Raw genomic sequence first — 12804 nt, 5'->3', positions numbered from 1 at the left:
GCTTGAACACTTTACATGTGATAAAGGAAGTACCACAAGGGGAAAAATGTGATTTAGCCAGTAAGTTCTGCTAATCATTTGCACTAACATGATTGACATGTCATTGGGGTGTCCAAGACACCCCAGTATTTTTTCAAGTCTCACTTTCAATAATACCATATCCATATGTTTATTCCAAATGAATTTTTAGGTCTTTATAAGGCCATATTAATTTAAGGTTCAGGAGATCAAAGAAAATTCTAAAATGGGATCCATTTGAATTTAGAGTATCGTTCAGACTCAACTGCATGGTGTTCAGAATTACATTTTTGATCTTCTCCTCCATTTATAATTTGATGAACAAACTAGAAGTTAGGATGATGACTGAAATAGAGTAGAAATAAAAGCCATTCACTTATTCCAACCTGACTTAAGTTTGAGTTGAGATGTATTCAATTCAAGCAGCCTTTTTCTGGCTCTTTTAATAAAAAGCTATTGTTCTCATTCTTACTTGGAAGGCTAAAAGGAGCCCAGAGGAGGTGACACAGTGAAAGTAGGGTCTGGATGAGAGGTAGTTTATCCAACCTAGCACAAGACGGCACAGGTAGGTTAAAGAACCAGAGCCATTATCAGAAAGCATGAAGGCTGTAGTCAGAATAGTGCCAGGTAACAGTCAAAGGGTGAGACAAGGAATAAGATAGGAGAACAAAGAACTGGCTGATTCTTGAGAAAATAAGGCACTGTGAAGAATCAAGTATCTGGCACAATTGAAGGCACATTGTTCAGAACTAAGCAGGTGGTCAGCAGCTGCTGGAACTTTCTTTCTCAGATTGCCCAGAACATACAGCAGGAATCCATGTGGCAACTTTGTCTCTGCCCACCTGGGCAACCTTTCAATTTTCATCTCCTTTTCTCTGATGTATCTCCTCAATATCTCATGCATTAAAAATGACAGTGGGGACTGGCAGGTGGAGAATTCAATGGTAAAGAGAGGGTCACAAGTTCTCTTAAATGCCAAACCCTAACCATACATGCATTCATTCTCCACACATATTCTCCCACACCAGAAGAGGCAACAGCTCTCCCACCCGCTATTTTCTACAGCAGCCTATGATCATATAACAACAGAGGTCTCCCCAGTGCAATGTACCAGAGAATGAGGGGTTCTCTCCATTGATGGGGTGGGAGCATCCTGACAGGCAGCTCTGCACCAATATCCTATTTTAGCCTGTATGGGGCTGACAGGTTGGGAAAAAAGGAAATCTAAATTCTCTCAGTCTGGATTATCCTCTTTCATAGCATCCCTGATTAGATCACTGCTGTAGAAGCAAGGCTGTGACTCACCCAGACTATATGACTCCCAGTCAGAGTCGGTGACTAATAACAGAACTCTAGGTCAGTTTGTTGTGTTTTTAAACTGTCAGGTTAGAAAAGGTACTTCTAATCCTAACTTGGGGATACCTCAGATGAGCCCCAAATAAGCCCCAAATATCTTAAAGTGTGACTAAAAATTCTCAAAACAAAGTTGTTCTTACTTTTCTTCAACTTAAAAATAGGCTACATGAGAGTTTTAGGGAAAAAGCCATATTTGGCCTGGGGAATATACCCAAAATATGCTGGTATATGCAGTTCCTTCCATATTTCTCTCCCTATAATTCTACATTACCAAAAAGATTAGAAGTCACTAACTTAAGGTTTCCAAAGTTGAGGTCTAATCCTTTCCCAAGTGACAGCCACAAAGCAAATGTTGTATCACACCCCACCTAAAGAAAGGATAAAGATAAGGCAGAAAAGAAATATCTAGCCATGTGCTCTATGACCCTGAGCAACAGCTCTCCCTCGTCTGGGCCTCAGTATTGTAACTTAAATCCAGAAGACCATGAACTCTGACACTCAGCCAAAAATGATCTGACCAGACACAGGCTAAATCCCTCCCCAAGCTACCTGGAGACTGGCTCCTCCCAGTTCCTCCTTCCCTTTCAAACTCTTGGTTAAATAGCTTCCCCTCTAATGGCTTTGCCCTGAAAGCAGCACATCCCAACTCTAGCCTGAAGCAGCTCTCCCCAGGATGAGAAATGCTGCCCTCCTCATGACCAGGGCAACAAGCCTTCGCCTCAGCCTGTTGCTTCTGCTTTCCTTCCTGCCGGACCTGGACGGAGGTGTGACAGCCAAGGAACTGAGGTTTGTGACATTGGTGAGTAGACTTCTCTCATTGCTTTTCCTTTAAATCCGTTTGCTACCAACAGGGTCTGAAAACCAAGTGTCCGTTTCATTTTACCCTAGTATAGTCTCCCAGAGACCCAAATCAGAAAGTGAATAAGCAAGTTTTGCAAGTTCCTTGTAAAAAAGAACAAACATGTCCTAACAAAATCCTGTTTGGTTTGGATAATTTTTTACTTTGCCAATGTTATTTACCTAGTCACTTACTGTGCAACTGCCTTAAATGTTTTCCTCTTGATAGCCACACGAGACCAGGAGGCGCCTCCTTTAGGTCTGTTTAGCACCAGTAGATAGACTGGTTTCATTTAATGATTATTTGTTGGCAAGCCAAAAAACTGTCATTTTCTCAATTTAATAACCCCTTCCCTTTTTGTTTATCAGGAAACTAGAAAACACATTTATAAGCAGACTTTGAAGCATAAAACTAAAACCCAAGAATTCTAGGATGACTTCCTGAAACAGATATGGTTGATCATTAAAATCATGTTTTTCCCCACCCATGTGACATGCTAGGAAGCGTGACAAATTAGGAAAGGGGGATGGGAGACTAATGGATGTTGTCAAGGAAAGAAGATATACTGTTGGCATTGTTTTAAAAAATAGATAGGGAGACAGTTTGTGAAGTAAAGGGGATTAAGGGGATTAACCACTTTACTAACCGTCCTGAAATTGATTCTTTTATAGCTCTTGGTTTCTGTCTTGATCTTTGATTGTCTCTGTTTTTTTATTTCTCTTTTTCCTGTTTCACTCACTGTCTCTCTGCCTCTGACCCTCTCCACGTATTTTATAGGTTCTCTCCATCTTTTTTTCTTTATCACATCTTTTCATTTGATAGAGTAGAAGTATGCTGTTAAGTACATTTTCTTCCTGAAAGGATATCCAAAATTTATTTTTATACTTTCCAGGGAGGTCACCTTTTACTTAAAAATTAAACATGAAATTCTCATTTTTCTCAGCTTGCTATACTCAGAACTTCTTTCTTTCCCTTCTATAGAAAAATTTCATAACCATATGTTTTTGCAAATCATGATTCTTCATCCAATAAATCTTTACTAGGTCATGAGTCAACAATGAGAGAGAGAGAACCAGAGGAACGTATCGTCAATTTATTTACGAACGATTCACCAGTGTTCACAGAATTCAGGCTTCTGTGTTGAAAAAGAAAGTCTTTATAACGTTGTGTACTTTATATAGGGAAATCCATTTGAGTTGGACTTTTACTTATATCTGCAGAAATTGCACTGTCAACAAGCTGGCGGAGGGGTAATCCTCTTCTAGATATTACAGTGAACTCGCACCTAACTGCATCTGGTCCATTCTCTCCTCCCTGTTTTACAACAGCCCAGGCTTGCTTCCCTGGCTACCAAACTGTTATAGGTTTCCCTTCTCTCTCTCCATTCTTGGTTAACATGTGTTCAGGAACTACAAGTTAATTCTTCCCTAAGAAAAAGCTTACAAAGTTAGCTCTCTTGGAATTAAAAGATTTAACAGTTACTATACAAGACTAATGTTAACAATTTTTCCTACCACAGCTTTCTTCCATTAATGGTAGATTGAGGCAACAATACATGTCTCTTTACCATAAAACTATATCTAAGGACTTAAGCCAGAAGATATCACTATATTCTTCTTATTGATTATAGAAAATATCTGACTATAAATGGTTTGATTATATACCCAGGGAATTCCCTAAAAATGATTAGGAGAACCAGAGTGAAAGAAAGATTGTTGTCGCTGTGTAGTCACTAAGTCCAACTCTTTTGTGACCCCATGTAGCCCACCAGGCTCCTCTGTCCACGGCAGGAATACTGGAGTGGGTTGCCATTTCTCTCCCCAGGGGATCATCCTGACCCAGGGATCAAACCCACATCTCCTGCATTGCAGGCAGATTCTTTACCACTGAGCCACTGGGCAACAGTTCTCAGATTTAGCAAACAAAAATCTCAATGAGATTTTCAATATGAATTATGTTACATTGTCCTCCCAACAACCCTACAAAATAGGGTTACCAGAAAACACAGGATGCCCAGTTAAATTTGCATTTCAGATGAACATCAAATAGTTTGTTAATATACATATGTTTACATGCAATATTGGGGCATCTTACATTTTTGTTTGCTAAATCTGGGAACTGTTCTATGAGGTTTTTGTAAAAACCTTATTAACCCTGTTTTATAGTTGAAGGAATTGAGGCACAAAGAGACTAAGCAAATTGCTCATGATCACACAGGTAAGAGTTGAACCCAGGCTGTATGATTTCAGAAAACTGCCCTTAATCACTAGACATATTCTGTTCCTGCCATGTGTGTCCAACCCAGAACATGGAGCTGAGGCCTCCCCAGCAAGGTCTGTGTGTTGGCTTCACACATATTCAGCAGTGGTTTTCCACTGCAATCCAAGAAAAATAAATCTTCCTCAATTCTGAAAAACTGTTCTTGGCAGAAATAGCAGGAATCTGTCCATTTCTTGTTCTCTCATGAACAGAGTCACCATGTGCCTTTTGAAACAGGTTCACCAGTGCATATCTAGTGGAATGCTAGTTTGACAAGTTGTTAACAGGTTTTGCTTGATTTTAAAAAATAGGTTTCTATAGTCAAATCAGTTTTGGGAAAAAAATGTGAATTAAACTGTGTTTAAAAGTCTCTTAAATGTGGGACTTTGCAGAGTTTTGAATATTCTAATATAATGTACTTAAAGTTTCTACTTGACCTTTCATCATTTTTCAGCAAGGAGAATTGAAGATATTAGATAATTACCATGTCCGCTGGAACGTTAGGCTAACAGGTTTGCACTCAATTTCTACCGCCTGTGAATTCTAATGTATTTTGTCTTGTGGGAGACACACATCTGTGTGTAAGTACACTTGAGGAGGGCTTCTCTCCTCTCTACTGTAGACTCAGTATCCTCCTGGGCCGTAAATACATCCCATTAGTATGCCAGGCCTTTCAGCCTTCCTCATGGGGAGTACAGGGTGCGTTCCCACACTGAGTCCCTTAAGAAGCAGTTGGCTTCCCTTCTAACCTCTGAAGTGTCATTTATTTACTCAACTCATTCCTTTCTACCCAAAGTCTTTCACTTTTTAATTCTCTTTACCAAAGGAGTTGTTTCTCATTTCCTAAAAGGAAGAAAATTAAATAAACTTATTCTTCATGGCAAGGTTTGTGCATCAAGAAATGTTCATGACTTGGAACATACCTAACAAAATAGGAAGTGGAGTTTAATTCCACAAGCCAAGTTCTCTTAGCAACCAAGTGAATGTGCCAGGAGATGCAGAAGCTGGACATTCCAGGAAGACAGAACATGAAGGCCCTGAAGCTGGAACACATTTAATGTACTGGATAGAACAGCAGAGTCTCCTCTGGCTAAGCATGCTTAGCAAAAATGTAAGGGAAGAACATGGCCGTGGGCAGGACCACATCAGGTAGTGTCTAGTGAGCTATTGTAAGGACTTTGACTTTTATGCAAAGAACAGTGGGAAATGATATAATGTCTGAGAGTCAGTGGGAGTACATGAAACAAGACTGGCCACACATGAGCTGATCATTGTTGGAGCAAGTGATGGATTCACAGTGGCTCATTATAAAAATCTCTATTTTTGTATATTTTTCTAATTTTCTGAAAAAAAAAAAAAAGTGTGATAGAATGAGAGGACATTCAAGGGTTCTAAAGCAATCAAGACACTATTCTGACTTACACTTTGGAGCTCCTGACTGATGTCAGGGAAGGGGGACTAGACAAGATGTCCTCCAGTCATCAGGGTCTCCTCATCATACACAGCGCACCAAATCTGGTCAACAGACTTAGTGGAGCAGGATCAGTCACATGGGTACCAAATCTTCATTCTTTTTAAAAAGTTACCTTTGATTTAGTAGTAATAGTGAAAGTTGCTCGGTTGCGTACAGCTTTTTGTGACCCATGGACTACAGACCACCAGGCTCCTCTGTCCATGGAATTCTCCAGGCAAGAATACTGGAATGGGATGCCATGCCCTTCTCCAGGGATCTTCCTTCTCCAGGGATCAAAGTCTCCTGCAATGCAGGCAGATTCTGCACCATTTGAGCTACTAGGGAATCCCCCTTTGATTTAAAAGGGTAAGGTAAATGTGATATGGCAGAGAAAACAATGGGCTAGCAATCATGGGAGGGAGGCAAGAGATCTGGATGGCTTATTTCATCTCTTTAAGCCTTGCTTTTCTTATTTTTTCAGTGCAGCAATACTGCCAATCTGTCCTTACAGAGTTGTAAGAATTAAAAGAGATGGCAGGGGAAAGAGTTGTACAAAACTACCAAAACACAAACCTAAGGGGTTGTTATTATCCTGGATGTCTTCCTATTGTAATTTGTCCTTTTGTATTGCAAATTTGTAATTTGCAAATAGTCCTAGTGCAGAACCAGTAGGTTCAGTACCAGTAGTAGAGTAGTACCACTAGTCTTAGGCTTCTAAAGGATTTGATAGACTGTGATTGCTGGACTGAGAACAGAAGATATAAATTTTGGCAGGGCAGCAGCTAAGAAGATTGCCCTGCCACAGACTTTTAAAAAAATGCCTGAGCATAGTCCAAAGCCTCCAGGTAAAGTGAAGAAACTCCAGAAGCTTGAGAATGCCACCTTCATGTGCTTGAGGGACAGGTGTGCATGTGTGCACACACACACACACACACACACACATATACATTTTGATTTCTAGCACTGGAGGTGGGAGATGGTTCATTAAGTGTTTCTGTGGAACACCCCTTCCAAAGAGTTCATAGCATGTGTGAGCCACTACTTCAGAAGCCCTGAAAACCTACTGAAATGTCCATGTGTGCTCAGTCATGTCCGACTCTTTGCAAATGCGTGGAGCCTGCCAGGCTCCTCTGTCCATGAAATTTCCCAGGCAAGAATACTGAAATGGGTTGCCATTTCAGGAGATCTTCCCCATCCAAGGACTGAACCCACGTCTCTCACTTCTCTTGCATTAGCTGGCATATTCTTTACCACCAGACCACCTGGAAAGCCACTGAAATGCAGGGGAGTACAATTATTACTGACCTGTAAAACAGAGCAGGAAAGCTTGCCCACATCTTATGGTCTTGTTTCAGCTTTGCTCTTTAAGATACTCATCTAAGGATACCACACTTGTTTTTCTCCCCAGGCCATTCTGTCATTTAGTTGCATATCCTCAGATTTATCTGTTAAATAATATTTGAGGATGTTTCTTATATCAAGGTTTTGGTTTCCTCTGATGCAACACAACTCCCCCCCCCCCCCCACACACACACATAATTTCCAATTTTAGTTCATAAAAAAGCAGCAGGTCCAAGATTTTCCACTGGTGGAAGGCTAAGAGGCATGTTAGAGCAGAGAGAAATGAGCCTCTTACGTGGGTTCAGAAACTGGTGTTGGACTCACAAAACCTGTTTGTATTTCTGCTCAACCACTTATGCACCGTGTGACCTTGGGCAGGTCATTTAACTAAGGTCAGTTTTCTGGTGCGTGAAATGAGGATAATGATAGTAATTGCTCTGTAGAATTGATGAAAGGATTAGATATATGAGAAGCACAGCTTCTAGGACAAAGCAAGCATTCTAAAAATGTTGAGTTATTGTGATTACAGGCTGGTAGGAAGTGTAAGTTATTTTGCTATAGTGTCTCTCATCCAACTTCTCTTTGGTTCAATGGCTCTCAGCTAGGGGTAGTTTTGGCTCCTGGGGGACATTTGGAAATGTCACAACTGGGGAATGCCATTGGCGTCTAGTGGGCGAAGGCCAGGGACATTGCTAAACATCCCTACTATGCACAGGACAGTCCTCCACAGCCAAAATGCCAACTGTGCTAAGGATGAGAAACTCTAGAAACTAAACAATGTGGAGTTTATAATCCACTTAAACCATATAGTAATTTTGTTATTCAGATCTGGGAAAGTTTTAGTCGCTTAGTCATGTCCTACTCTTTGCAACCCCATGGACTATAGCCTGCCAGGATCCTCTGTCCATAGACTTCTCCATACCTACTTGAGTGGCATGCCTTTTCCTTCTCCAGGGGATCTTCCTGGAGGTCTTCCTTCCCAGGTCTCCTGCATTGCAGATTCTTTACAGTCTGAACCACCAAGGAAGCTCTCAAGTACTTTGCACAATTACCTGGGATCTAAAAAGTGTAAAATGTGTTTTGATTGTGGAAAGAGAAGCACTAATGATTAGCCTCAACAATTTCTGATCACGATCAAGTCACCCCTAGTGACTAGTATCTGTATGTGCCCACCAGAGAGTACACAGCTAAGTGACCATTCATGACAATAATTCCTTACCTGACCAAAATAGTTTCTTAAGATCCACCACACCATTGTCCCTCTGTTTGCCATAGCCTGTTCTACCGAGATTTCAATTTCTTACCAGTTCAGATGGCCAAAAGATAAGTTTTCTTCAAACACCAGAGACACAACCCAGGTCTTAGAAGCCTCCCTCCTTTTCCTTTTCCTGGAATCCCATCTCAAAGATGACTTAAGTCTGAGACTGTTTCTTACTCTGTGTCTGCTGAACTGTTTTACAAGATTTCAAAAGAACAGCCTCTTGGCTTTCTTTTCAGTGGAGCACGTTAGCCAGGAAGTATGCGTGACCAGTGCAGGAAGTCTCAGAGAATGCAAGGTGTTAGGCAAGCCCTCCTCTGTATTAAAAATGTTTGCTGACACCAGTGCAGACTTCATCTTGTATTTCTTGAGTTTTTCTTTTCTTATCTTTGGCTTATAAAATATCTTTGTGTTTGGTTTGATATGCTATTCAGAAAGCATATTAAAATCAAAGTACCAAGGTTTCAACCCTGGTTCGTTTCCTGGGACAGGAAGATCTGCTAGAGAAGGGATAGGTTACTCACTCCTGTATTTTTGGGCTTCCCTGTGGCTCAGCTGGTAAAGAATCTGCCTGCAATGTGGGAGACCTGGGTTCAATCCCTGGGTTGGGAAGATCCTATGGAGAAGGGAAAGGCTACCCACTCCAACATTATGGCCTGGAAAATTCCATGGACTATATAGTCCACGTGGTCACAAAGAGTCAGACATGACTGAGCAACTTTCACTCACCAAGGTTTCAAAAGTCCAGACTACCCTCCCCAAAGAGTAAAATGTGCAAAGAAGCATGATGACATGCACACAAATCCAGAAGTATGTTCTTAAAGTGTTGATAATTAGCTTTTCTAATCTCACTGGCAAGTTCTTTATCCTTAACTTCCTAAAAACTAATAAATCATTGGCCAAAGATGGTCACAAACTGTATGTAGCATTTAAAAGCGACTATTATTATATGTCAAAATGTTAACACTATTACTACTATAATCATAATTAGAGAGGGGATATTTCTCATTAGTGGAGAAGGCAATGGCACCCCACTCCAGTACTCTTGCCTGGAGAATCCCATGGACAGAGGAGCCTGGTAGGCTGCAGTCCATGGGGTCGCTAAGAGTCAGACACGACTGAATGACTTCACTTTCACTTTTTACTTTCATGCATTGGAGAAGGAAATGGCAACCCACCCCAGTGTTCTTGCTTGGAGAATCCCAGGGATGGAGGAGCCTGGTGGGCTGCCATCTATGGGGTCACACAGAGCCGGACACGACTGAAGCGACTTAGCAGCAGCAGCAGCAGCATTTCTCATCAGAGCTTGTCTGTAATAAAGTGATCTTGCTAAGCTTTGTTTTCCCTCTTGCCCTATCTGATGTACAAATCATTCTCCACCTGTGGAGACCTGTGGGTCACCTGACTTCTAATGGCTTATCATTCTCATTCACATTACTTGAAACAATAACAGTTCACTAACAGTTTTCCTGTGTTTCTGGTAATGTGAATAACAAGATGATGAGCTATTAGGACAGTGTTAGTAAACTTAGAATAGCAGTTCTTAGGCTAAAATTTACTTGAGGAGGTTTTTAAAATCCTAATGCCCTGGCTGCATCTGAAACTAATTAAACCAAAATCACAAGGGAGGAATCCAGTCCTTAGAAAACTTTTAACTTCCCAGTTGATTTCAGCAAGCATCCAGTGTTGAGAACCAGAGGTTTAAAAGAAACCTCCATCACAATAAAAAAAAAAAAAAAAAGTAAAAGAAAGTCGCTCAGTTGTGTCCAACTCCTTGCAACCCCATGGATTATATGGTCCATGGAATTCTCTAGGCCAGAATACTGGAGTGGGTAACCTTTCCCTTCTCCAGGGGATCTTCCCAAACCAGGGATCAAATCCAGGTCTCCCACAATGCAGGCGGATTCTTTACCAGCTGAGCTGCAAGGGAAGCCCTCTATCACGATGAACAGAGGTAAAACACCTAAGCTGGTAACATTACTATCTCAATCTATTTTCAGGTTTTTAGGCATGGAGACCGAAGTCCTATTGAAACCTTTCCTAATGATCCCATTAAGGAATCCTCATGGCCACAGGGATTTGGCCAACTCACTCAGGTTGGTTGAATTTTCATCTAAGGGTTTCTTATGAGTCTTAAGGGAAACTGTGGAATTGTTAACAATATATTGAAACTGTATAACTATTTTAGTTACTCAAATATGGGGAAGTGTTTTTGCACAGGTACCTGGAATCTAAAAAGTGTAAAATGTGTTTTGTTTGTGCTCAACAATCTCTGATCATGATCAAGTCACCCCTGGTGACTAGTAACTGTAGGAAAATTCTATAGAATTTTATATAGAATTATAGACATATATAGAATTTTGATATATATAGGATTTCCTGTTGGGTTTATTAAATCATGAGTTGTAAATGGGCAACAGAAGAATCAGTTCAGTTCAATCACTCAGTTGTGTACAACTCTTTGCAACCCCATGGACTGTAGCACATCAGGCTTCCTGTCCCTCACCAACTCCCAGAGTTTTCTCAAATTCATGTCCATCAAATTGGTGATGCCATACAACCATTTCATTCTCTGTCATCCCCTTCTCCTCCTGACTTCAATCTTTCCCTGCATCAGGGTCTTTTCCAATGAGTCAGGTCTTCGCATCAGGTGACAGGTATTGGAGTTTCAGCTTCAGCATCAGTCCTTCCAATGAATATTCTTCAGTGCTCAGCTTTCTTTATAGTCCAACTCTCACATCCATACATGACCATTGGAAAAACCATAGCCTTGACTAGACAGACCTTTGTTGGCAAAGTAATGTCTCTGTTTTCTAATATTCTGTCTACGTTGATCATAACTTTTCTTCCAAGGAGAAAGCGTCTTTTAATTTCATGGCTACAGTCACCATTTGCAGTGATTTTGGAGCCCAATAAAATAAAGTCTGTCACTGTTTCCATTGTTCCCCCAACTATTTGCCATGAAGTGATAGGACTGGATGCCACGATCTTTGTTTTTTTAATGTTGAGTTTTAAGGCAGCTTTTTCACTCTTCTCTTTCAGTTTCATCAAGAGGCTCTTTAGTTCCTCTTTACTTTCTGCCATAAGGGTGGTGTCATCTGCATATCTGAGGTTATTGATATTTCTCCTGGCAATCTTGGTTCCAGCTTGTGCTTCATCCAGCCCGGCATTTTGCATGATGTACTCTGTGTATAACAGAAGAATACATGAACTTAAAAGATGTTGAAGAGAGCCAAGAATTGCTTACAAGCCAGCCCGTGAGTTTCTCAGGCTCTACCTGAGAAAGTAGAAAATAATCCTGAATCAGCAGAGTTAGGAAAACTCGATTCCTTTGGTACTAGCATTGCTAAAATTGATTTTTATTAGATGGATGTATTGGGATTGAACCTTCGTTAAAAGTAGTCAGTTAAACACAGGGAGCCCTACTTCCTAAAGAGCACCCAAGAAGGTGAACTGGGAAACAAAGAGATCTGTGGTAATGCTCCAGTGCCCTGCACACTTCACCTGTGTAAGTGAATTAACCTTCTGTTTGGAGACACAAGGCCACGTGTATTGCTTCTGTCCTGACCAAAATATTGTTTAAATATATTAAGAAAATATCATAGAATGTTTAGAGTTGAATATCTACCCTAAATTAATGGGTCTTGATCTTGGCTAAATATTGGAACTACTTGGAGAGCTTTACAAAATACTATTGTCTGCCTGGAAGTTTCTTATTTAATCCATCTAGGGTGCAGCCTGAACAGTGGGATTTTTAGAAACTCCTTGATCTAGCATGTAGCAAAGGCTGAGAATTACTGTCGTAGCTGCATCTCAATGAGGAGAAAATGCAAAGAGGCTATTTGAGGCCAGCATCTTCTGGCTCCCATCAGAGCTCTTCTCACCATAGCCTACATAACTTTTGGCTTCCTGAAAAAGAGAAGGGTTATAAAACTACAGGGCTGCTTCATGGTATCTATGGTTCTGTCAAGACTCTGGTTCCCTTGCTGTAATGTTCCACTAAAATCAAAAGATTCTTCCAGACTGTGGGATCTGTCTGGCTTATTCTGGCATTCTCTTGACTAGCCACCAGTTTCTCCTGGTGTTCTCAACCTTTCCAGTGCAAGTGAATTATTGGAGGATCTTGTTAAAATGCAGATTCTAATTAATTGGGCCTGACATGGCCTGAGATTCTCCATTTCTAACAAACTCCTAAGTGATGCTCATCGTGCTGGTACATGGCCACTCTTGAAGTAACAAGGTTCTGGAGCTCAAATTCCTGCCCTTGGCTTGTTGTTCAGT

At 40.8% G+C, this 12804-nt stretch overlaps 1 protein-coding gene across 5 annotated transcripts in view; it reads left to right on the top strand.

The window, feature by feature from the left end:
• Nucleotides 1–1943: 1943 nt before the first annotated feature.
• ACP3 (acid phosphatase 3) overlaps nt 1944–12804 on the top strand; it is a 61354-nt gene continuing 50493 nt past the window's right edge. For 4 of the 5 annotated variants that reach the window (XM_070771402.1, XM_070771340.1, XM_019962465.2 and 1 more), the window contains exons 1-2: nt 1946–2173; nt 10524–10619. In XM_070771402.1, coding sequence (XP_070627503.1) covers nt 2048–2173; nt 10524–10619 — 222 coding nt within the window. In that variant the 5' untranslated portion in view covers nt 1946–2047. Of the gene's footprint in view, nt 2174–10523; nt 10620–12804 lie in introns of all 5 variants that reach the window. The other variant, XM_019962456.2, reaches the window with a different exon arrangement.

This window comes from Bos indicus, chromosome 1 (genome assembly GCF_029378745.1).
Source record: "Bos indicus isolate NIAB-ARS_2022 breed Sahiwal x Tharparkar chromosome 1, NIAB-ARS_B.indTharparkar_mat_pri_1.0, whole genome shotgun sequence".
NCBI lineage: Eukaryota > Metazoa > Chordata > Mammalia > Artiodactyla > Bovidae > Bos > Bos indicus.
Note: the sequence above shows the minus strand (reverse complement) of the source record. Positions and strands in the feature narration are given on the sequence as shown.